This window comes from Colobus angolensis, unplaced genomic scaffold (assembly GCF_000951035.1).
Source record: "Colobus angolensis palliatus isolate OR3802 unplaced genomic scaffold, Cang.pa_1.0 Scaffold64, whole genome shotgun sequence".
In the NCBI taxonomy this organism is placed as follows: Eukaryota; Metazoa; Chordata; class Mammalia; order Primates; family Cercopithecidae; genus Colobus; species Colobus angolensis.
In genome coordinates, this window is record NW_012120043.1 from 29,889 (window position 1) to 55,435 (window position 25,547).

Sequence of the window (25,547 nt, forward strand, 5' to 3'; positions counted from 1 at the left end):
CGCCGGCCCGCGGCGCCGAAAGGAGCAGGTGGGGAGAGCGTGCAGGCGCCACTGGGCCCTCGTGCGTCCGCCTGGAGCCCCGGCCCTGACCCGGGTGTGAGGTCGTCAGAGCTGGAGGTTCCCGCGGGTCGGGCCTCGGAGCCCCGGGGGACGTGGAGAAGGAAGACGCGGAGCGAGCGGCGGGACCGGCAGGGGCGCAGGACGGGTCCCCCCACTTTCCTCCTCAGGAAGTGGCAGCCGCGCTGTGCACCTCGAACCCTCCGACAGCAGGAAGCACCTTCACGTTGAAGGGGCGACGTTGCTTAATCAGAGGAGTTTCTTTTCTCCTCACACTCAGAATCCTGTCCTGGCCCGTTAGGAGCTCGAGTTCCTCGGGACCCACCTTGCGACGGTGTGGGGGTCCCCGGCGCACCCGGAGCCCAGGCCCCGTTCCTGGTGGCGCACTTGCCCTCCCGTTTCACAGAAGAGCTCGGGGCGCCAGGAGCAGGGACCCCATGAAATGGCGCCGGGGTCTGTGCCCCCACCGGGTCCTGGGGAGCCCTGAGCCCCCACCGGGTCCTGGGGAGCCCTGAGCTGACGGTGCCTGGGAATTGAGGGCACCCAAGCCAGGGAAACCGAGGCCCAAGGGGCCCACACTGGGTCCTTTCGGCGGGGACCACCCGGGAGGCCTCAGGAGTGTCAGACCCACGTTTCCGGAGTCCAGCCTTGACCTCTGCCACTCATGGTCACATACTGGGAAGTGGCAGGGCTGGGATCAGAAACAAGGCTGCTGGGCCCCAGGATCCGCCGCCACCCTGAACCTCCTCTAAAACCTGCTCAGCACCACCATCAGCCCCCTGCCCCAGCAACACCAAAACAGGGTGCATCTCAGCAATGGACTTCAACTGGGAGCTCCTCGACCCTGCTTCCTGGGTCCTGGATGGTCAGACACCTGCAGGTGGGGCAGGGGGCGTCGTGAGGGAATTCCATGGGTAAGGGGCTCTTGGGAGACAGCAAAGGCACCCAGTGTGGTGCTGGATGGGAAGACGGTGCAAGCTGGCCTGTGGCAGGCGGCTTCAGGTTCCCCTGCTGCACTCACGGTGAGGCAGGGGCTCTAGCTCCTGTCGGAATTAGCGTCGTGAGGGTTACCATGCCCGGCCTAAATGCTACATAAACGTAGGCTTCAGCATCACTACTGCGCTTCCCCCACACTTTAGCCTGTCTGCAAATGACCACTGCTGTCAGTGTAGTCTTGACAGCCCACCCACCTTTTCTGCGAAGATGGAGAGGGTGCAACGTCTACTGGAGTCAAGGAAAGGCAGGGTTCTTTACTGAGCACCTACTGTGTGCTGGGGAGCAGTGAGAGGTCATGTGGAGGGGCTTGCCGAAGTGGGAGGGGGGAAGACAGTGGGGGCTGTGGGATTGGGCCAAGCCAGGAGGAGGAAGAGATCCGGGAGAGGGGTGGGGTCGACCTGGGAGGATAGAGGGCGGAGGTGAGGCTGGAGGCTGTTCCCCCTTCCATCCTTCCCCTTGGGTCGGGATTTGGGTCAGCCCTTAAAATCCCTGGGCAGGATAAGGATTAAAATCTGGTGGGGGAAGCAAGAATTAGCATTAGGGTCAGGATTGGGGTCGTCTCCTACATATGCTGACTGCGGTCCACCACACTTCAAGGAACTTCTTGTCAGAGCTTTCAGAGCTGGATCTGCTGCTGCCCCCAGCTGCCCAGTCCTCCCTTACAGGAAGAACCTGAGGCCAGTGCAGCTCCCAGCAGGGACAGAGCCTGACCTGGAGGCCAGGCCTCAGTGGCTTTCTCCTTCACCTGCAGATGGCAGAGCTGGAAGCGGGTGGTGGTACAAGGCCCCAAGCTGGGTCCCCTAGAGACAAGACCACCCCTGGGGGCCAGGTCGCCACCCCCAGGCAAGCAAGCTCACGGGTTCAGCAGCTGCAGCTCCCACCTCTTGCCCAGCACTGGCTCTGCCACCTTGGTGCCTCATTGCAACCTGGATAGCTCCAGGCTGTTTCCAAATGGACTCTGTGGAGACTGAGATAACCTGTGAAGTGGGCAGAAGGGGGCCTGGCACACAGTAGGTGCCACCTAAGTGCAGCCAGCCACTACACCTGCCGTTGCTTTCTGTGCTTCTCTGGGACTTGAGAGGTGAATTACTTGCCCAAGGTCAGAACAGGAGTTGCCTCCCTGGTTTCTGGCCCAGGGCTCTTGGAGTCGAACAGGTGCCCGTCAGTGGGTTTGACGTGCAGGCAGTGGGCAGCAAAGGCTGAGGGGGTGGATGGTGTGGAAAGACAACTAAGGTATCCCTCTGTCTGTCTGCATAAAGGGGGCGAGACAGGAGCTATCACCTGGGATTGTAGAGAAGATTAAACAGTTTCTGAAATGCTTGACCCGGGGCCCCAAACACTAGGAAACGTCATTTGAGGGTGAATCGAACAAAATACAGTGCCAGTAGGTATCCTGTGTCTGCCGGGTTAAGATGTAAAAGGTCCTTCTTCCTGGGGTCAAGATTTAAAAGCGTTGGAAACTGCTGCCTTCGAATTCAGAATCCAGAACCCATGAATTCAGAATCCCACTCAGACTCTGCAATCCCTGGAGCGCCTCTTAATTTAGTGTCACCTTCCAGTCAGGGACAGGGTAACCCTCCGAGTTTCAGCACCGCGAGTCTGCTGTGCTCTGTGAGGGTCTTCACCGGGTCACAGCAGAGAAAACGACACAGCAGTAGTCCTGGATGCAGCTGCCAGAGCTCCTCGTGCAGACAACGCGAGACGCAGAGACGCAGCCGCCCTGCCAGAGCCGCCCCCCCCCCACCGCCCCCCGTGCAGACCACCCAGGATGCAGCCGCCCTGCCAGAGCCCCTCGTGCAGACAACCCGGACTGCACAGCCCCTCCCACCATCTCAGTCTGTACGTTTGTTCACTGTCCCTGTCTCCCCCAAGCTCCAGGAAAGTGGGAGCTGCCACACAGTGGGTGCGCAGGCTGTGCGTGCTGGGATGCTGAAAGACTTCAGTGCCCGGAGCCTGAGGTCAACCAGGGACATGACAACTGCAGGGAGCTCTCACTGGGTCACAGCAAGGAGAGACACACAAGCAACAGTGTGTTCTCGAAGGGAGGGTCGGTTTCCGCCTGCTGCTTGTACAAAACGAGGGGCGGAGATGGCAGGGGCCACGCTGTGAAACACTCGATTACATCCCCATTCACAACCCTTCTGATGCACAGTAGCTTCTATCCTTGCCCCCCAAACCAGGAGCCGGTGAAGGCAAGGAGAGTCACCTGGAAGACCTCAACTCGTCTGCAGAGCTGCTGAGCACCCACAGACCCCAAGGACCTGGTTCCGACTCAAGGAAGAACAAGCCTGGTGGTGCTGCAGGGGCTCCAGGGAACGCGTAACGCCTCTGGCGAGGCCACCACCGTCCTGTCTCTCTCCATGTGGCTGGAGACAGCCCACCAGGGCGGGGACGGTTCACTTCCCAAGCGCTCACCAGGGGCCGTGTTTCCGACTCTCCCTGCACAGGCCGTGGGTCGTGGCTCCGGGTGAGTGGAAACATTTGCCCTGCAGCGACCACCACCCCTCCCTCCCCGACCTCAAGCCACAGGACCAGGGGCCGGGGCCGGGCTCCGCGCCGCCTTCGGGGGACACGGGCGCCCTCTGCTGGACACGCGGCGGCGGCGCTCCACGCCAGGGTCTCAGCATCCCCGAGAACAGCCCAGGAACGGAGCCAATCAACGCCAGGGACCCCCAGCTGAGTCCTGGTCTCTGCGTAACCAACAGGACACCCAGTTACATCTGAATCCCAGAAGAGCGACAAACCGGTCTTCAGCATGTGCCCCAAATCCTGCATGCATGGGACACGCTCACACACTCGTTGATCTGTAATTCGACGCTAACCGGGCATCCTGCATTTTCTCTGGCCATCCCACTCAGCAGCTACAAACCGAGGAAACAAGGACCACCACGGAGAGAGAGACAGCCGGGTCCCGTCAGCAGGGGCCCAGACAGTGCCACTCTGCGGCCATCCGCTCTGAGCAACTCTCCGACTCCGCCACCTCCACGCCACAGAAATTGTCTCAGGAGGGCCGATCTCCAGGCAGGCCCCTGGCTAAGGCCGCGGACTCTGTCCAGACCAGATGTCCCTACTTGGTTAGCAGGCAGGAGGTCACCAAAGACCTTCACTTCACTGTAAAACGAAAGCATTAAATAAACTAACACAAATAACTTTTTTTTTTTTTTTTTATTGAGATGGAGTCTCGCTCTGTCGCCCAGGCTGGAGTGCAGTGGCCGGATCTCAGCTCACTGCAAGCTCCGCCTCCCGGGTTCACACCATTCTCCTGCCTCAGCCTCCCGAGTAGCTGGGACTACAGGCGCCCGACACCTCCCCCGGCTAGCTTTTTGTATTTTTTTTAATAGAGACGGGGTTTCACCGTGTTAGCCAGGATGGTCTCGATCGCCTGACCTCGTGATCCGCCCGTCTCGGCCTCCCGAAGTGCTGGGATTACAGGCTTGAGCCACCGCGCCCGGCCTCCCCTCTGCTCCTTACTGCCTTACCCACATCTAGCGCACCCTCAGAAACGCAAGACCCCACGGACAAGGAAGAACATTGTTAGCCAACGCACAGCATCCCATGGTCTCTCCCAGCTCCACCCTATCTCAGCCATTCCAATCACATCGAATCTCCCGACGCTACTTCAGCTAAAAAAACACTACGGCTCCCCACTGCCTCCCCAGTTTCAGATCCCGTGGCCTAAGAGGGAAGTTGTTCCTGCACTGCCCTCCTGACCTTTGTGCTCACCCCACACAAATGGGCGGCTCGTGCCTCTGGGTGTCTGCGCCCAGCCTGCCCACGTCCTCCTCCCTCTTACTGTTCCTCCATGGAGCCTGTCCTGCTACCAAAGGGGAACAAGGGACCCAGGCCTGGCCAACCAGGACACCCTTTCTGCTCGGCAGGTCCTGGTTCAGTTATGGGCGTGACACCCAGGAACAAATTTTACCCAGTTTTATTGGAACTGTTGGGCAAGACACAGGCTTCCCACAGGAATCACAGATGCAGGGTTGTGTGCCTGGAGCTTCTGGTGCCATCTCAGTCACCACAAAGGGTACTGCCCCTGAGAACAAGGTCAGTTTGGGCAGCAGAGAAATAGAAGCACCAAAAGATCATAATGTGGATGATGACTCCTGGTTCCTGCTTCTGAAGGCCCTGGCATCCCTGGACTGGGTCTTAAGGGTGTAACTTCTGGGTCAGGCGCAGTGGCTCACGCCTGTCATCCCAGTGCTTTGGGAGGCCAAGGTGGGTGGATCACAAGGTCAAGAGTTTGAGACCACCCTGGCCAACATGGTGAAAGCCCATCTCTACTAAGAATACAAAGATTAGCCGGGCGTGGTGGCAGGCGCCTGTAGTTCCAGCCACTCCAGAGGCTGAGGCAGGAGAATGGCTCAAACTCAGGAGACAGGGGTTGCAGTGAACCGAGATCACGCCACTGCATTCCAACCTGGGCAACAGAGCAAGACTCCGTCTCAAAAAAAAAGGGCTGGGCTCAGTGGCTCACACCTGTAATCCCAGCACTTTGCAGGGGTTGAGGCAGGTGGATCACCTGAGGTCAAGAGTTTGAGATCAGCCTGGCCAACATGGTGAAACCCCGTCTCTACTAAAAACACAAAAATTGGTGGTGGGCGCCTGTAATCCCAGCTACTCGGGAGGCTGAGGCAGGAGGATCACGTGAACCCGGGAGGCGGAGGTTGCAGTGAGCCGAGATCACACCACGCACTCCAGCCTGGGCGACAGAGAGACCCCATTTTAAAAAAAAAAAAAAAAAGCGAAGGAACAGAATGACAATGATTTCAAGTAACCATTATGAAAAGGTTGCAGATTGCAGAAGAAAAGACGGGGGAAAGTGAAAATGGAGAATTTCAGCAGAAACATTAAAAATACCTAAGAACAACTATTAAAATATACAATGTGGGAATTAACAATTTCAGCAATCTGGAATATCACAGAAGAGGACTAGTAATGTCAAAGACAGGGACATGTCAACAGAAATTATTCAGAGGCCAGCACTGGCTCACGCCTGTCATCCCAGCACTGTAGTGGCCAAGGTGGGCAGATCACGAGGTCAGGAGTTCGAGACCAGACTGGCAACATGGTGAAACCCCGTGTCTACTAAAAATACAACAAAAATTAGCCGGGCGTGGTGGCACACACCTGTAATCCCAGCTACTGGGAAGGCTGAAGCAGGAGACTCGCATGAACCCAGGAGGCAGGAGAATCGCTTGAACCCAGGAGGCGGAGGTTGCAGTGAACCTACATCATGCCACTGCACTCCAGCCTGGGCAACAAAGACTCCATCTCCAAAGAATAAAAAATAAAAAAAGAAATTATTCAAACAGAAGCGCAGAGAAAGACAAAAATAGTACAAAGAGATTGCTGTGAGGCAACGCCCAGGGTTGTAACCTGAGTGACTGGAGAGGCCTGTGGGACAAAACCCAGGGCAGTAACACACGACTGGAGAGACCTGCTAGACAACATTTGTGGCCACATGACTGGAGAGACCTGTGGGACACCCACGGCCGTGACACATGACTGGAGGGACCTGTGGGTCACCATGGCCGTGACACCAGTGACTGGAGGGACCTGTGGGACACCCACGGCCGTGACACATGACTGGAGCTGTGGGTCACCATGGCCGTGACACATGACTGGAGGGACCTGTGGGTCACCATGGCCGTGACACCAGTGACTGGAGGGACCTGTGGGACACCCACGGCCGTGACACATGACTGGAGAGACCTGTGGGTCACCATGGCCGTGACACATGACTGGAGGGACCTGTGGGTCACCATGGCCGTGACACCAGTGACTGGAGAGACCTGTGGGACAACACCCAGGATGTGGCACGTGTACCAGAGACCCAAAAGACAGAGAGTGGGACATCAGAAAAAATTTGAGAAATACTCTTCCAGAGATGGAACTCTAAGAAAGAAAAACAACAAGTATTTGCAGAAATAACAATCAAGACTTCAAAGTCTGTTAAAATGCGCCCACCCTCAGGTCGAAGTAGCTCAGTTTAGAAAACCAGACCCAGGTACCTCACAAACGGCCAAAGTCCAAAAAGAAAAGAAAACCAGGCCGGGCGCGGTGGCTCAAGCCTGTAATCCCAGCACTTTGGGAGGCCGAGACGGGCGGATCACGAGGTCAGGAGATCGAGACCATCCTGGCTAACACTGTGAAACCCCGTCTCTACTAAAAATACAAAAAACTAGCCGGGCGTGGTGGCGGGCGCCTGTAGTCCCAGCTACTCGGGAGGCTGAGGCAGGAGAATGGCGGGAACCCGGGAGGCGGAGCTTGCAGTGAGCTGAGATCCGGCCACTGCACTCCAGCCCGGGTGACGAGTGAAACTCCGTCTCAAAACAAAATGAAAACTAGTTCTCAAAAGGGATGGTAGGCTGGGCATGGTGGCTCATACCTGTAAGACCAGCGCTTTGGGAGGCTGAGGCAGGAGAATGGCGGGAACCCGGGAGGCGGAGCTTGCAGTGAGCTGAGATCCGGCCACTGCACTCCAGCCCGGGTGACAGAGCGAGACTCCGTCTCAAAACAAAATGAAAAATAAAAATAAATAAAAGAAAACCATTTATATAGTCAGAGGTAAGAGATTTCATATGAAGGAAAACAGAAGAATGAGAAAATTCCTCATCAGAAGCAATAGAAAGCAGGCATGAAGAGGACAACATGCCCAAAGAAAAACACAGTCCACTCAGAATTCTATATCCCGTAAAAACGCACTTCAGAAAGGGAGGAGGAATTAGGGCCTTTGGATCCATGTAAGAGCTAAGCCTAAGCGAATGTCACCGCAGAGAATCGACAAGACAACACAAGTTAAATACGGCACTTCAGACTCAGAGACAATTATCCCTCTTGGCCAACACGGAGTGGGAATGAAGAACTTACGAGCACCAGGAAGGTACAGAACTACACACATCTTCAGAGGCTACGGAAAACAAGATCCCGCGACACACCGATGCGGACGGCCGAACGGAAGCTCCTGACACCACTGAACACGGGCGAGGACGTGGGCCTCGGGAGCTCTCACTCGTTGCTGGTGGGTGTGACACGGCTGGGCCACAGGAGGACAGCTGGGCAGGCTCTCACTAAACATGCTCTTATCACACGGTCCGGCAGTCGGGCTTCTTTATTCACCCAAATGGGCTGAAAAGTGGTGCCAAAACAAAAACCTGCGCAAGGGCAGCTCGATGCGTAACTGCCAAGGCACGGACGTACCAAGACGTCCTTCAGTAACGGTATGCAGGTAACCGAGCCGCAGCCCGCGCCCAGCATGCAGTTTCACTCCGCGCTACACAGAAACGAAAACACGCGGCGAAGCCTTCGATGAATATGAAAGCGGCCAGTCTCAGAGGCTGTTACACGCTGTACGTGTACATGAAACGTGTCCTCGTCAGACCGCTCAGGACACCAAAGCACGTCCTCATCCAACGGCTCAAATCCAGTGGTAGTGAGAAGTCTTCAAGGCAGCTGGAGGAGAAAACCGGGAAGACGGAAGATTTCCTGCTGGAGGCAGGGCAAGCCGGAAGACAGAACGCCTTGCACGTCTGAAGAAAACGTCAGCAGGCTGCGGCGCTCCCACGAAAACTGCTCCACACGTCCCCAAACGCCCAGGCTGCCCGGGGGCTGGCCCTGGTTCTCACAGCTCCTGGCACTGGCTCACTAGCAAGACCCCCCGACTCTCCCACGCCCATCGTGCAAGTGTTCCTGGTCCATCTTCCCTCACCTACAGTCCCTCAGGCCAAGCCAGTCACCTCCCAGCTGGGGGACGGCCCTCCTCGCATCCCATCACCACGCATGCCCACATTTTCCTCATTGATGTGGACAACATGCAACCCAGCCAGCCTGCACGGCCCCCGCAGGGCGCTATTAACAATGCAGACCTTGGCCGGGCGCGGTGGCCCACGCCTGTCATCCCAGCACTTTGGGAGGCCGAGGCGGGCGGATCACGAGGTCAGGAGATCGAGACCATCCTGGCCAACATGGGGAAACCCGGTCTCCACAAAAAATACAACAAGTAGCCGGGCGTGGTGGCGGGCGCCTGTAGTCCCAGCCACTCGGGCGGCTGAGGCAGGAGCATCGCTTGAACCCGGGAGGCGGAGGTTGCAGTGAACCCAGATGGCACCACTGCACTCCAGCCTGGCGAGTGTGAGACTCCGTCTGAAAAAAAAAAAGAAAAAAGAAAAAAAAAACACAACGCAGACCTCAAGCGGCTTCCACACCAAGAACAAATCTCAGCCTCGTGACCTACTGTCCCCACCCCGCCCAGCCCCGGCCCTCTGTGCCCTCAGCTTCTCCTGTAGACCCAGGCCTCTGCCCTCTGCATCGGCTGTCACGCCTGCCAGGACTCTGCAAACTTCCAGCAAAGCAGGCCCATTCTCCTTCGGGTTCCAGCTTAACTGTCACTTCTAGGAGGCAGCGCCGACCACCTCTACCCAGACGTGGGCGCTCCTCACATCCCGTCATCATGGCCACAGTTCCCTCACTGACGTGGACAACATGTGGCCCACCGCGTGATGCCCCCACTGCACCCCTCGCCTCTGTTGCTCACGACTTATCCCGGATCCTCCAACAGACATGCAGGCCTCCAAGTGAGATGACAGGGACACCTGCCGCCCCCAGCCCCCACCCAACCCACCACAAGGCACCCCGGGCGCCCCCAGCCCCCACCCAACCCACCACAAGGCACCCCGGGCTTCAAATCAAGTTTAATAAATAAAACAGCAAGGGGGGGTTCAAGGCAGTTATCACTTCACAGTGTGGTCCTTGGTGGGGTGAGGGATGGTCGAGTCCAACTCGGAAAGGGGCTCGAGCACAAGAGGCTGGACGACGCCCGGGGCAGGGCGCGCCGCGGCCCACGGAGGACCCCACTCCAACGTGTAAACAGAAACAGAAACGGACAAGGGCCGGGGAAGAGGGGCCAGGACTCCAAGCCATCTTGCTGGGAAGCTTCCCACAGAAGGAAGGCCTGCAGGGCTGGGGAAACAGGCTGGAGTGTGGCCCCTGCACGGCCGGCAGGGCCAGCTCCTCTCGAGGCTCCCTGCCTTGGTACCCGGGGAGGACAGCAAAGGGGGTGTAAGTCACCTGTCTCCTCAAACCCACGCCTGGGGTTGCTGAGGGGCCCCCACCCCAACCGCTCAGGATCGGGCAGCAGGGATGGAGGGGAAGAGGCAGGTGGGGGTGTAAAGTGCGGCTTTTCCTGAAGTGGAGACAATGGGGTGGGAAGGGGAGGGCCGGGGTGGGGGCCGGACAGCGAGGTATATGGCTCTGTGCCCCACGGGGTTGGCACTGAGTAGCAGCTGCCCACGACCCCCAGGGCTGGGGCAGCCCACGGCCCTGCCAGGTGTGGAGAGACAGAGCCAAGCAGGGAGCGGAGGGTGCCCCGGCGGAGGCTGCTGGTGCAGGGCGGGGCGTCCCGCCCGTCTCCCCGCCGGGGCAGTGACACCTTCCCTCGCCTCTGCTGGCTGGAAGGGACTAGGTGGCCGGCTCTGCCCTGCGTCCCAAAGGCCGGGTCTTTTCTGTCCACGGCTGCCTGACGGATCCCACGTGCAGGCAGCAGCCTGGACCCGGGTGGCAGTGCCGGGCGCTGACGGCGTTGTGTGTGGCTCTGGGTCCAGTCTGCATGGACGGCGCAAGGGCGCACGGCCCAGCCACCTCACACCAGTCCTGACGTGTTCAGAAGCAGAGGAGGTGCCACCCCAAGGCCCGGGGCGGGGGAAGGGGTCAGGAAGACTGACAGAGGCGGGCCCAGCGGCAGTGCTAAGTCCAGTCTGGGCCGCATACGCCGCCCGCGGCCAGGAGTCAGCAGGTCATCACGTTGCAGCTGCAGGGAAGAGCCCGAGAGAGACGCAGCGTCAGCGCGGCCCCACGTGCCTGCACAGCCCAGTGCTGAGCGCTGGACTCGAGACTCCCAGCCCCACCTCCCCGACAAAATACGGCAGCAGGGCCCGGGTGCTCGCGGGGGGCTGGTGGCTGGAGCAGGGGTGGGAGAGCCTGGCACCTGCCCCCATTTGTGGAGAATGTGGACCACACAAATGTATTCTCCAGTCAGAAAATACACACAAGTCAAGAACAACCCTAAAGAAACGCCGAGAGCGGCTCGTGGCGCCGCACTGTCCTTGGGGCGAATGCCTCCCTCTCTCCTCAGCGCAGCCTGAGGGCTGGGGGGACCACACTCGAGTGCTGGGGAAGCTCTGGGCATGGGGTGGCACTCACTGTGACAGGGGCTCCGAGTGTAGCCCGGGGGCCGGGCATGTGGGGTGGGCAGCCAGGAAGGGGTTCACGTCCCCAATGCCGATGAGTCCAAACTCGGTGACCGACAAAGCCACCTGTGCAGGGGCCACAGTCCCCTCCGGGTCCCCACTCAGGTCCACACGGCTGGAGAGGAGAGGCAGCTCCTCGGGCAGGGCGAAGTCCACAGCCAGCCTCGGACTGGCGTCTGCCTCCGCAGCGATGACAGCTGGCGGGTACGAGGCCGGGTCGGCCAGGGCTGGAGGCTGACGGGACAGGGGTCCAGCCGGGGGCTCGTCCAGCTGCTGGAAGGAACAGGGCCCTGGCTCCGAGGACGGGAGGCCATCAGAGGCCACTCCAGGCTCACCGAGACCACCGGCCGTGCCGTCCACACTCAGCGGGTCTGTGAGAGAGAATGCAACAGAGGGTGGGGCCGCCCACAGGCACCAGGCTGCAGCCATGCCACTCCCGTGCCAGCTCCTGCCAACCCTGCTGGGTCCAGCAAAGCCTGTGGATCCCTCCCCAAAAAAGCCTCTGCACAAATACAGAAGAAACCAGTTACTCGGAAATCTGTGAGCCCCCAAGGTTAAAGACCCCAGCTTTAGAAGGTCATAAAACCAACTGAGTGGGTCACAGCCCATATCCTTAAAACCAGAGCAGAGTACAAGAGACAAGGGTGTAAGCAAGGCCTGGGCACTGCGAGGGTCAACACAGGGTCTGGGCAAGTTCTGTTCCCACACGCAGTGCTCAGGGCCTCCCCACAGGTCCAGGAAGCTGCGGAGGTGGACACCCGTGAGCAACCCAACCACGGAAACCACCAGATGCTGGAAACGGGGCGACTCTCCCAGCCTCAACCATCTCAACGCAGAGCCAGAAGCAAAGGACCCTCCCGTGATGGCATCAGACACCGCGGGAAAACCCCACCCGAGGCCCTGGTGTCCGTCATGGCCTCAGGTGCAAGATGCTGGCGACGGCTCCGGACGGCCTGCCCCTCCTGAGCGTCCTGGTGGCTGGGGCTAAGTCCCCACCCTGGGGCAGGCAGGCCCACCCAGGAGACTAAGGCCTGGTATGTACCCCAACCTCAGCATGCGGGGCGCCCCAGGGGTGGGGCCACAGGCACCTCTCCAGCAAGCCCAGAGGGTCAGCGCAATCCCCGCCCTCCCTTCTCCCAGCGAGGTGCGCAGAGTGGCATCCACATCGCCTGGCTGGCCCTCCACCACCCAGACGCCCACTCCTGGTGACAGCTGGCCTAGCACAGGGCACCAGCGAGGAGAGGCTCCCCCTGGCCTCACTCTCAGGCTCAGACCCACGGCCGCCCCAGGGCAGGAGACACTCCCCACGCCTCACCTGTGCGCGTCCCAGTCAGGGTGTCCTGCTCCGGGCGCGGACGGCCAGGGCCATCGGGGTCGCTGCCATCCAGGTCCTGGTCTGCGTCCCTGTGGAGAGAGGGTGCCATGAGGGGCAGCAGAGAGGATGGAGGCCCCACCCACGACGTGCTGCCCAGGCGCCCACGTGCCCACCCCCGGCGGAGTGGCCGCCCGTCGTTACTGCCGGGGAGCGCTGCACGCACGTGGTTCCGGACGGGACGTACTTCCTCCGGCCCAGCCGTGTCTGCTGGGCGAAGTAGTCGTAGCGCTCCGACTTCTTCCACAGGTAGTAGTACTCAACACACTCACCCACGGACCGTGTGCGCACCTGTGGGGAGGGGTCAGGCGCCATCTCTGTCTCCGGCTGCTCAGCCCCCGCCCCTGCCCCACCATCCCAGGACGACTCCTGGGACTCCGGGACAGCAGAGAAGGGGCACAGCACCCACCACTCTCACATAACGCAAGACGCCCTGACCCATGACCCCACTCAGGCCCACAGGCTATGCCCACCACAGGGAATGGGGGCTTGGAGCACCGTGGCACTGCCTCCTGTTTCAAGCCCCCTCAGAACCCCCCAGCTCCTGGCTTGAGACCCCCCTTTCCCTTCTGTAGCATCAGCCACACAAACGGACCCTCCAGGCCCTGTCTACTGCTCGCCCACCCTATCCCAGACCATGAGCCCCAGGCCGGTCACGTCCACCTCATCTGCCTGCTGCTCACAGGCCCGGGGTGGCAGTGGCAGTGACACCCCCGGGTCCACAGACTCCTGGACAGAGCCCCCGCCCCGGGAGGAAGAGGCACAAGCCCACAGCGCCCAGAGCTCCAGAAACACGCCCGGAGCTCCAGAAACTGACGGGCTCCGAGTGTAGCCCGGGGGCACCACACTCCGGCCACACCTCCCCTAGCTGTCTCCAATCAAAACACCACGTGGTGCTGGGGTCTGACAAGAACAGTCCACGGTTCCTGTGCACGGCACCGTGCACTCGAGCAACGTCCTGGGCCACACCACCAGCCCCGGGCAGGCACCTCCTCACTCCGGCCCTTCAGTGGAAGAGATCGGTCCCACATGGAGCACGGCCCCAGGACACAAGGCAGAAGCAAGGCTCAGCAGCGAGAAGGCCACAGCCCACGGGCCCTGAAGGGGCTCAGTGCCCAACTGGGGTGTGGACAGAGGCGGAGAAGCCACTGCTCAGAGCCATGGCAGGGTTTTCAGCCACAGATGTCTGACTGCCAAGAGGCTGGCTTGCGAGTTATCGCTCAAGAAGCCACAGGGCAGAGGGCACTGCTGCCGACATGCAGAGACCCAGAGGATGTGGGGAAGGTCTAAGGGGGGCAGAAGGCCCCGGCACTCGGCAGCACCTGCCTGCCGTGAGGGTTTGTCCAGGCGGCAGAAGGACCTGGGCCCCTGGAGGAGGGAAGAGGAGACCCCTGGTCCCCAGGTGTCAGGGGTTCTGCTGTGGGGTCCGTGCTGGACACTGAGACGGCCGGCTCTGCTCACAGGACACAGACATGAAGATGAGGTGCCCAGGGCCCCGGGGTGGAACGCGAGGCAGAAACTACTGAGTTCAGCTTTTGGCACATTCTTTCCCAAAACCAGAGCCTTGTTCTTGCGGGGACAGGGGAAACTACAGAAGACAGCAATGGGCGTGCGGCGAGGAGGCGGGCACGGGACATGGGACACGAGGCCTCCCGTCGGCCGTGTGCTGTGTGCCTGCTGACCCGGAGCCCCTCCCCAGATCAAGAAGCCCCTGGTGGAGCCTGGCAGGAGGAGGGCCGCAAAGTCCGCACCTTGTTGGCCTGGATCAGGTGAAAGTTCTTTCCGTGCACACGGAAGCCGTGCTCAAAGTTCCTGCACTCCTCTTCACTCCAAGCACAGAGCCCATCTGCAAAAACGGCCGGGGAGACTGGTCAGCAGCGCCCAGGGTGGGGCCGCCACGGAAGAAGGGCCAGGCCGCTGCTCACCTCGGATCACCTTCACGTTGAACCGCAGCCTTCGCAGGGCCTCCTCTACATTGAAGTTGCATTTCACCAACTCGTACAGCGCCTGGGGAGAGGATGTGGTGGTTCCTCCCATGAGCGCAGCCCAGGAGCCGACAGCAAGAACTGTCTGTACCATCCAGGCAGTGGCCTCGAGGGCCGTCCACACCACCCTCCTGAGCACTGTCGGGGCCACCTACACCTCTATCCAGGGAGTGACATCGGGGTGTCTACAGCCCCCGCAGAGATACCCGGAGGCGTCCACACCTCCTCCCTGATACGTGGTTTTAATTGGTCCCCTCCCAACCTGAGCAGCCGTTCCAGTGCCCAGGCCTCCGCACACCTGACCCCTGCCCTCCCTTCTGCCCTGCCTGGCCCCTGGAGGCACTGGGGTGTGAGCTCTGGCCCACGCCGCTGCAGCCCTCAGCCCCTCTGTTCCCGGCACGGCGGCCCCCACCTGCTCACTGTCTTTCACGGCTTCTCCCTCCGGGAGCTGAGGCCCGGCCATCTCCTGCCAACGCCGCTTCACCGCCCTGTACAGGAACTCCTCCACCTCCCTCTCCGGGAGGACGCTGGGGTCCCAGAGCAGCTGGTCTTCGTTCTCGTAGACTGCACAAGCAGAGGGCAAAGGTCACGTTGCAGGAACCCAATCTGCACCCACACACGGACACGCGGAGCCGCCAGCTCAGCCCCTGTGACAGGGAAGAGGCGCTGTCCCGGCCCTCCCTTTCCCAAGCCCCGGGCCGCCATCGCTGTGCTCCTCCTGGGCTCGGTGCCGCTGTGCGCGATCCCACCACCCAGCGGGTCCAGGGCAGGCTCTGGGCACCGGACGCAGGCCTGGGTCCCACGAGCGCGTGCGGGGAGCCGTGGGCGGCCAGCGGGGGCGCCCGATCCAGCCAAGGGCTCAGAGGAAGCTGTGGGCGCCCAGACCGGGCAGGGGAACCCGGAGCAGGACTCTGCAGACGGGGCTGGGAGCGGCGAGCCCGGGGAGGTGACGCTGGCTTCAGGCTGCACGGCTACAACAGCCACTGAAACGCAGAGGCCTGAGGGAGCCGCCGGGAGACCCGACGCTGGATAAAGGCCGCTGAGACTTGGGTCCCACGGACAGGCGGCGGCCCCCACAGACGCTGCTGCGCTCTAACCCGGGGACCTGAAGAGCCATGGCCAAAAGCTGCATCACCGCTGGGGCAACGTCCTGCCCCAGGAGCTGGCGCCGGTGGCAGATGTGCCCACAGAGGGAGGAAAAGTCCACAACCTCAGAGGCAACTGGCTTTCAGCAAAGGCAGGGACGCGGCCTCCCGCCGCGGGGAGGGACGTGACTGGGGACAAAGCAGGGAGAGCTCAGGGCCAGGTCTGGCAAGGCTCAAGTGCCAGCACCGCTCGATTATCCAGGAAAGAGGCACAGGAACCCAAGCAAAGCAAACCAACAAATAAGAAACAGAAAAGGGGCCAGGCGCGGTGGCTCAAGCCTGTAATCCCAGCACTTTGGGAGGCCGAGACGGGCGGATCACGAGGTCAGGAGATCGAGACCATCCTGGCTAACACAGTGAAACCTCGTCTCTACTAAAAATACAAAAAACTAGCCGGGCGAGGTGGCGGGCGCCTGTAGTCCCAGCTACTCCGGAGGCTGAGGCAGGAGAATGGCGTAAACCCGGGAGGCGGAGCTTGCAGTGAGCTGAGATCCGGCCACTGCACTCCAGCCTGGGCGACAGAGCCAGACTCCGTCTCAAAAAAAAAAAACCAGACAAAATCAGCACACAGGAAGAAAAGTGAAAAACGCACTGGGGAAAACAGCTCCGCACAGGAGAGTCTCCACGGCCCGGAGCTGACGCGGACACTAGCTCCAGGTTGCTGCTGGGCCCCACCAATTGGGGGTCTCTGCTGGTCCCCACAGCCCCCATGAGGACAACGGGCAGACACCACAGCCACCCTTCTCCGTCTCCACAGGCAACACCTGATTGCGCCACTGCACTCCAGCCTCGGCAACAGAGCAAGAACCTGTCTCAGAATAAAACAAGAAAACAAGGCTGGGCACGGTGGCTCACGCCTGTAATACCAGCACTCTGGGAGGCTGAGGCGGGCGATCACCTGAGGTCAGGAGTTCGAGACCAGCCTGGCCAACATGACGAAACCCCATCTCTACTAAAAATACAAAAATGAGCCGGGCGTGGTGGTGGGCGCCTGTAAATCAGTTACTCAGGAGGCTGAGGCGGGAGAACTGCTTGAACCTGGGAGGCGGAGGTTACAGTGAGCCAAGATCGTGCCACTGCACTCCAGCCTGGGCAACAAGAGCAAGACTCCATCTCAAACAAACAAAACAAGAAAACATGAGACAACAACACAGGTCTACACACAGCCGGTGTTAACAGTCAGCAGACAGACTTCCATCTAACTAGGACTGATACGTTAAGGAAATGGACAAAAAGCCGGAGGGTCTCAGCAGAGACTTGAAATTGATAGAAAAGAATCTCAAGGACCTTCCAGGACTGGAAAATACAATACCCGAATGGAACCAGTGAACCGCTTTTTCACCAGCAGCCTGAACACAGCACAAAGCAGAATCAGTGGAATCAAAAGGAAACCAATGTTTAGAAGCCCGAAACGCAAGTCTAAAAAGAAAGAACACAGCTTAGAATAAGACAGTTAAGCAACCTCTGAGATACGTGTAAATGAGTCGCAGAAAAAGGAAAGAATGAGGCAGCACAAAATCTGAAGAGATAATAGGCAACAAGTCTTCAAAACTGATGACTGATGCCAACCCACAGAGCCAGGAAACTCAGGATAAACACAAGCACACACAAAGATGTGTGCAGAGGCACATCAGAGTCAAACTGGTAAAAAAAAAATACAATAAAAGGAAGGGAAAGGAAACAAATCTTAGGAGAGAAAAAGGGCACGATGATTTCAATGGAAACAGGAAGACCATCCTCTGACTTCTCACCAGAAACGACGAAGCCAAAAAGCAATGGAATGAAACTGCTCAAGTGTTGAAAGAAGAAAACCCTGCAAACCTAGAAAAATAGGCCCGTGATTAAAGAACGAAAGCAAAAATCCACTTTTCAGACAAAAAAATGCGGAAAGAAAGCACAAGGGCTATTACAAAGGAAGTTCTTTGGGCTGAAGGAAACGATCCCAAATGGAAGGTGGAGGAAATACGTAGATAAATACAAAGAATGTTCACTGTTTAAAACAACAATGTTATAATCTTGTGATATGTAGATTTTTTTTTTTTTTTTCTGAGATGGAGTCTCACTCTGTTGCCCAGGCTGGAGTGCAGTGGTGCGATCTCAGCTCACTGCAAGCTCCGCCTCCCGGGTTCACACCATTCTCCTGCCTCAGCCTCCTGAGTAGCTGGGACTACAGGCGCCGTCACCACGACCGGCTAATTTTTGTATTTTTAGTAGAGACAGGGTTTCACCATGTTGGCCAGGATGGTCTCAAACTCCTGACCTCAAGCAGTCTGCCCACCTCAGCCTCCCAAAGTGTTGGGATTACAGGCGTGAGCCACCGCGCCCGACCGATATGTAGAATTAATAATAGCACAAAAGTCGGGGGACAGGTAAACTGAGTTAAACTGTTTCGTGCATTGTAGAGGAAATGGAAAGTACTTATTTAAAGCTGTGAGGCCCAGTGTGGTGGCTCATGCCTGTTATGTCAGCACTTTGGGAGGCCGAGGTCACTGGAGGTCAGGAGTTCAAGATCAGCATGGCCAACACGGTGAAACCTCATCTCTACTAAAAATACAAAAATTAGCTGGGGATAGTGGCATGTGCCTGTAGTCCCAGATGCTTGGGAGGCTGAGGCAGGAGAATCGCTTGAGCCCAGGAGGCGGAGGCTGCAGTGAGTCGAGATCACACCACTGCACTCCAGCTGGGCGACAGAGCAGGACTCCACCTCAAAAAAAAAGTAGACTGTGATAAGTCAATAATTCATATTGTAACCTCTAGGATAAGCACTAAAACTAAAACTTATAAGCTGAAACAGGAGGACAAAATAAAGCTATTTAATCCAAAAGAAGATATAAAAAAATTAAAAAACAAAGAACAGGCCAGGTGCAATGCCTGACGCCTGTAATCCCAGCACATTGGGAGGCCGAGGTGGGCAGGTCACTTGAGGTCTAGAGATTGAGACCAGCCTGGCCAACACGGTGAAACGCCATCTCTACTAAAAATACAAAAATTAGCTGGGCATGGTGGCGGGCGCCTGTAACTGCAGCTACCTGGGAGGCTGAGGTGGAAGAACTGCTTGAATCAGGGAGGTGGAGGCTGCGGTGAGTGGAGATTACGCCACTGCACTCCAGAGACTCCGCCTCAAAAAACAAGATCTAAACATGTGCCATTTACAGAAAATACACGTCAAATATAGGAATCTAGAATGGTAAAACGAATGGGAAAATACCACGCAAACACTAAACCAACAAAAAGCTGCCGTGGTCACACTGAGGGCAGATAAAGCACTTATTTTCGGTAAGAAGTATCACTACAGAGACATGTCACAGTCGTAAAAGACACAATTCAACACTAAGACAAAGCAATCTTAATGTGTGTACGCACCTAAAAACAAAGCTGCAAAGTGAAGTAAAAATGGACAGAATTAAAAAGGGGAAACAAGACGATCCACCATCAGAGGTCACTAACCATCTTTCCATAAATAGAACAAGCAGCCAAAAAAACTAAGTGAGAATACAGATGATGTGAACAACAATTACCCAACGGATCCATGGGAAATACGCGGAAAACTGCACCCAACAACTGCACAACGCACGTTCCTTCCAGACACGTAAAGCATTTTCCAAGGCAGATCAAATACTGGTCACAAAGCAAGGTGTAATCGATTTCAAAGAACTGAAATCACAGAGCATGTTTTCTGACCACAGTGCAATTCAATTAAAAATCAGTAACAGAGCCGGGCGCAGTGGCTCACGCCTGTAAACCCAGCACTTTGGGGGGCCGAGGCGGGCAGATCACCTGAGGTCAGGCTGGCCAACATAGTGAAACCCCATCTCCACTAAAAATACAAAAATTAGCTGAACATGTAAAAATTTTGTAAACATACAAAAATTAGTGAGCACCTGTAATCCCAGCTACTCAGGAGGCTGTGGCGGGAGAATCGCTTGAATCCGGGAGACGGAGTTTCCTGTGAGTCAAAATTGCACCACTGCACTCCAGCCTGGGCAACAGAGTGAGACCCTGTCACACAAAAAAAGTAAAAACCAGAAATCCAGCAATAGAGAGACATGAACAAGGCTAAAGTTAGTTCTTTGTAAAGAGTAATACAATTGATAAAACTCTTTTTTTGTTTTTGTTTTTTTCTGAGATGGAATCTCGCTCTGTCGCCCAGGCTGGAGTGCAATGGCGTGATCTCGGCTCACTGCAACCTCCACCTCCCGGGTTCAAGTGATTCTCCTGCCTCAGCCTCCTGAGTAGCTGGGATTACAGGTGCTCACTAATTTTTGTATGTTTACAAAATTTTTACATGTTCAGCTAATTTTTGTATTTTTAGTAGAGACGGGGTTTCACCATGTTGATCAGGCTGTTCTCGAACTCCTGACCTCGTAATCCACCCGCCTCAGCCTCCCAAAGTGCTGGGATTACAGGCGTGGGCCACCACTCCCAGCCTCTTACATCTTAAAGAATAATTCTTCCAGAGGTTAGGAAAAAGGCACACTTCCAAACACATTCATGAAAGCGGCATAACTCTGGTACCAAAACCAGACACGGACAGATAAAAATAAAAGGACAGGCCAGTACCTCCATGAACATACATGCAAAAATCATACATGTGAGCACATCACACTGAGGAAGGAAGGCATTCAATACCTATGTGCTGATTTCCGTTAATCCAGGTGCTCACGGCGAGCATGTAATCACTGCCCCAGGGGAAATTCAATACATAAACTTGTTTCCGACGTCCACTGGAAGGTGCCTAGTCAGGGTGGGTACAGTGGCTCATGAGAGTAACCCCAGCACTCCAGGGGGCCGAGGCAGACAAATCACTTGGGGCCAGGAGTTTGAGACCAGCCTGGGCAACAAGATGAAACCTGGTCTCTACAAAATACACACACACACAAACTTGTCTGGTGTGTGGTGGCGCAAATCTGTCGCCCCAGCTACTCAGGAGACTGTAGCACGAGAATCACTGGAGCCTGGGAACAGAGGCTGCAGTGAGCCAAGATCTCACCAGGGCACTCCAGCCTGGGCGACAGAGCAAGACTCTGTCTAAAAAATAAATAGATAAATAAATTAACTAAATTTAAAAAACAGATAAATAAAATTTAAATTAAAAAAAGATACATAAATAACATTTAAATTTTAAAAACTGTGTTATTGCAGGGGTTCCCAACCCCCAGACCACAGACCACTACTGGTCCACAGCCTGTTAGGAACTGGCTGCACAGCAGGAGGCGAGCAGCAGGCAAGCAGGTGAGCGGCGGGAGAGCGGGAGGTGAGCGGCGGGCGAGCCAGCATCACTGCCTGACCTCCACCTCCTGTCCGATCAGTGGTGGCATTAGATCCTCACAGGAGCGCAAATCCCACTGAGAACTGCACACGCCAGGGATGCAGGCTGCACACTCCTTATGAGAATCTAATGCCTCGTGATCTGAACTGGAATGGCTTCCTCCTGAAACCACGCCCCCTGCTCCACCATCCGTGGAAAAACTGTCTTCCACGAAACCAGTCCCTGATGCCAAACAAGGATGGGGACCACCGTCTCACTGAATCTACCTGACGGATTCACTCACGCTGAATTTGCGGCCAGCAGGACCAGAGCTCACGCCTGAGTGGAGTTCCTCGAAATTTTCTCTGAAAGGCACATCATAGCCTTCTTCCACTTAGGAACACCAGACAGAATGTCGGCACCACATTTAGGCGCCATGTTAAACCGTAAATTCGCCCACAGAAAGCACAATGATGTGGAAAATGGCATGAAGCACACGGCAGGAAAGGTGCTTGCTCACGGTAAAAGAGCTGAGAGACAAGACAGAGCAGCATCTCGTCCCACCTCGGCTGGAAATGCACTCAGGTAACTCACCTTCGCTGCCACTCTACACACATCTGCCGGCACCTGACCATAAAGGTGTTGCGAGTTTTGAGGTTTCAAATACATTTTAGCAAGTTGGCAATTCCGCAGTACAGAATCGACAAATAATGAGGACTGAGTGCACGTGATACACAAACACGAGAGAACACTTCATGGCCAGGTAGCGCGTTTATTCCACCGCGCAGTTAATTTAACGTTTGAAAATCAATGTATGGGCCAGGCACGGTGGCTCACGCCTGTAATCCCAGCACTTTGGGAGGCCAAGGCGGGTGCGTCACCTGAGGCTGGGAGTTTGAAACCAGCTTGGCTAACATGGTGAAACCCCATCTCTGCTAAAAATACAAAAATTAGCCAGGCATGGTGGTTGGCACCTGTAATTCCAGTTACTCGGGAGGCTGAGGCAGGAGAACTGCTTGAGCCCAGGAGGCAGACAGAGGTTGCAGTGAGCTGAGATTGCACCACTGCACTCCAGCCTGGGCAACAGAGCAAGACTCCACCTCAAAAAAAAAAAAAAAAAGGCCGGGCGCGGTGGCTCATGCCTGTAATCCCAGCACTTTGGGAGGCCGAGGCAGGAGGATCACCTGAGGTCAGCCTGCACAACATGGAGAAACCCCGTCTCTACTAAAAATACAAAATTAGACGAGTGTGATGGTGCACGCCTGTAATACCAGCTACTCAGGAGACTGAGGCAGAAGAATCGCTTAAACCGGGGAGACGGAGGTTGCAGTGAGCTCAGATCGCACCATTGCATTCCAGCGGGGGCAACAAGAACGAAACTCTGCCTCAAAAAAATAAATAAATAAGTAACTGACATAGATATGCAATGAAAACTTACAAAGTTGGGAGACCTGCACCACCTCGGACTTCCTTGTAACCTGTAATAACCGAGACGATGGCGATGACTCGGGGTGAGACAAGAAACACCTTACAGGCACCTGATTTATCACAAACGCGTCACTGCAACTCAGTGAGGGGGAGAAGGGACTTTGGTTGTTTTTATTTTTGAGACGGAGTCTTGCTCTGTCACTCAAGCTGGAGTTCAGTGGTGTGATCTCAGTTCACCACAACCTCCGCCTCCCAGGTTCAAGCGATTCTCCTGCCTCAGCTTCCCAAGTAGCTGGGATTACAGGTGTGCGTCACCGCTCCTGGCTAATTTTTGTATTTTTAGTAGAGACAAGGTTGTGCCATGTTGGCCAGGCTGGTTTCAAACTCCTGACCTCAGGTGATCCACACGCCTCAGCCTCCGAAAGTGCTGGGATTACAGGCATGAGGCTCCGTGCCCAGCCATGGTCTTTTCAATATACGGTGCTAGAGCAACTGCACATCCACGTGGAAAAAAATACCTAACCCTAACCCATGCTTCACACCACCTCATGCCGCAGCCAAAATTTATTTACTTTTTGTTTTTTTTGAGACAGTCTCGCTCTCTGGCCCAGGCTGGAGTGTAGGGGTGCAATCTCAGTTCACTGTAACCACTGCCTCGCGGTTCAAGAAATTCTCCTACCTCAGTCTCCCAATGGGATTACAGGCGCCCGCCACCACGCCCGGCTAATTTTTGTATTTTCAGTAGAGACGGGGTTTCACCACGTTGTCCTGACCTCAAGTAATCCTCCCGCCTTGGCCTCCCAAAGTGCTGGAATTACACGTGTGAGCCACCCGCCCGGCCACCATGCACCAAAATTTAAACTAAGTTGGATTACAGCTTTAAATGTGAAAGGAAAAACAATAAATCTTCTAGAAGGAAGCATGGAAGAATATTGTCAAGAGCCTGAGGGTAAGCAAACACTCCTTAAATAGAACACAAACACATTACTATTCAAATAAAGACTGGTAAGTTGGACGATATTAAAATTAAAGACATCACTGAGAGTCAGTGGGCAAGCCCCAAGCCGGAGAACACGGGAGCAGCGGCCCCAAGACCGGCCTCCAGAACATGTGAACGACTGCAAATCCGAAAGAGAAAGACACCAAAATGGGGGAAAGCTTTGAGCACAGAAAGAGAGAATATCCAAACGGCCAGGACACCGGCGGGAAATGCCAATTAAAGCCACAATGGAACAAGAGTCCGTATCCACCACGAGGGCTGAAACTCAGGCAAAGTCACCCTCGGTGGCAAACACCGAGAATGTGGAGCGACTCCCACGAATTGCCAGTGAGAAACTCAAGCGTGACCCTAAGCACACACCCACCACGGAACTCCCCGCTGTCCATCAAGTACCGAGTGCCTCTGTCCACTGACGACGCACACCAGGGCGTCCACAGCCCACAACTGAATCAACGGCAACCGCAGCCCACGGCGGAAAGCGTGGGTAAATGTGGCATCCAAACCCAGCACCACGATGCCACACACACGACACACACAGCCACGGCGCCCAAACCGAGGACCAGGAGGCAACACACACGACACAACCACGCAGACAACTCGGATGACACAGGCGTTATACCGAGTGGGAGGGGCCCGCCGGCATCCCACGGGACGAAGTTCTGGCTTCTCTTCACGGAGGGCCCCTGTCTCCCTGGACTCGGCACTCCTGCTGCACCTGCCTATCCCTTCCCACCGCCAGTCTCAACCACTGAATCACCTTGGAGAAGGTTCCTGAGCTAGGAGCACTGGCCCAGGGCCTGCGAGGGCTCCAGGGCAAGACAAACGAGATCCAAGTCAATGGGCACGTGACCCGTGCCTTGAAGGGGCAAGAGCGGCTCGGTTCTGAACTCTAGTGGGAAAGAGACAAAGATCAACACCCGGAAAGGGAGCGCCCTGAAGAGGGGCGGAGAGGGCAGGGTGCACCGCAACACCCGGAAAGGGAGCGCCCTGAAGAGGGGCGGAGAGGGCAGCGTGCACCGCAACACCCGGAAAGGGAGCGCCCTGAAGAGGGGCGGAGAGGGCAGGGTGCACCGCAACACCCGGTAGGTCTCTCTGGAGAACTGTCTAACCTGGCACAGAGCCATCAAACGCAGCAGCCCTGGCTGGGGGGAGACGGCTGGAGTCAAGGGCGGGGCAGGGCTGGCTCAGGGGCAGGATGGGCTGCTGAGGGTCTGGCGGTGCAGCGTGACGGAAGCAGACTCTGAGGGAGGGACCGAGCTGGGCAGGGGCAGGCAGCGACAGGCCCACTGCAGCCAAGAGAGCCTCCCACCTCCTCCAGTCACAGGCTCAGCTGCCCCAGTGAGCGATGCGGGGCGGGGACCTGACAAGACTGTTCGAGGATCCGACGTCCAGCCAGGCCACCCCCCGGCAGAAGTGGGTTTCGCCTCCTCTCCCCAGGCCCTACTTACTCTTCTCACAGTGCCGGTTCAAGTGCAGGTTGCTGAGGTCAGCTTGAAACTGAGGTCCCACCATGATCTCCTGCAAAGCAAGGGCCTGGGAATCAGGACACTGAGGAGCATGCAAGCCGGGCGGTAGGCTGGCTGCAGCGTGCTGTGGCGGGTTTAGGTGGAGGGGCCGCTGCCCAGACCCCAGACCCATCTGTGCAGTCTACCGGCTGATGCCCAGTTCTGGGGTCTGAGGGTGGGAGGCAGAGGCCTGGGTATTTGAGGGGGCTGTGTCCTGACGCCCGGCCTGGCAGAGACCCAGACAGGATGTCAGAGGACAATCACTCTGGCTCAGCAGCAGGGACCCAGGCTCCAGTCCAAAGCACCTGTGGCCGGTCCCAGCCCACCCTGGGGTTGAGCAGCACATCCTCTGAGAAGAGGCACAAACCCAGGGAAAGGGCTCAGCAGGACCCAGCTTCGGTTACTGTGGCTGGGACGGCAGGCTAGGGACACGGCAGAGCCACAGCCGGGATGCCAGGCTGGGGAGACAGCAGAGCCACGGCCGGGATGCCAGGCTGGGGACACGGCAGAGCCACGGCCGGGATGCCAGGCTGGGGACACGGCAGAGCCACGGCCGGGATGCCA

General features: G+C 57.1%; 1 protein-coding gene across 1 annotated transcript in view; it reads right to left on the bottom strand.

The window, feature by feature from the left end:
* Positions 1 to 9,728: 9,728 nt before the first annotated feature.
* Positions 9,729 to 25,547, bottom strand: part of MIER2 (mesoderm induction early response 1, family member 2) — a 28,949-nt gene continuing 13,130 nt past the window's right edge. The window contains exons 7-14 of the mRNA XM_011964083.1: positions 24,927 to 24,996; positions 15,070 to 15,221; positions 14,598 to 14,679; positions 14,424 to 14,518; positions 12,839 to 12,963; positions 12,616 to 12,704; positions 11,254 to 11,671; positions 9,729 to 10,861 (exon numbers count right to left, since the gene is read on the bottom strand). Coding sequence (XP_011819473.1) covers positions 10,840 to 10,861; positions 11,254 to 11,671; positions 12,616 to 12,704; positions 12,839 to 12,963; positions 14,424 to 14,518; positions 14,598 to 14,679; positions 15,070 to 15,221; positions 24,927 to 24,996 — 1,053 coding nt within the window. The 3' untranslated portion in view covers positions 9,729 to 10,839. The remainder of the gene's footprint in view (positions 10,862 to 11,253; positions 11,672 to 12,615; positions 12,705 to 12,838; positions 12,964 to 14,423; positions 14,519 to 14,597; positions 14,680 to 15,069; positions 15,222 to 24,926; positions 24,997 to 25,547) is intronic.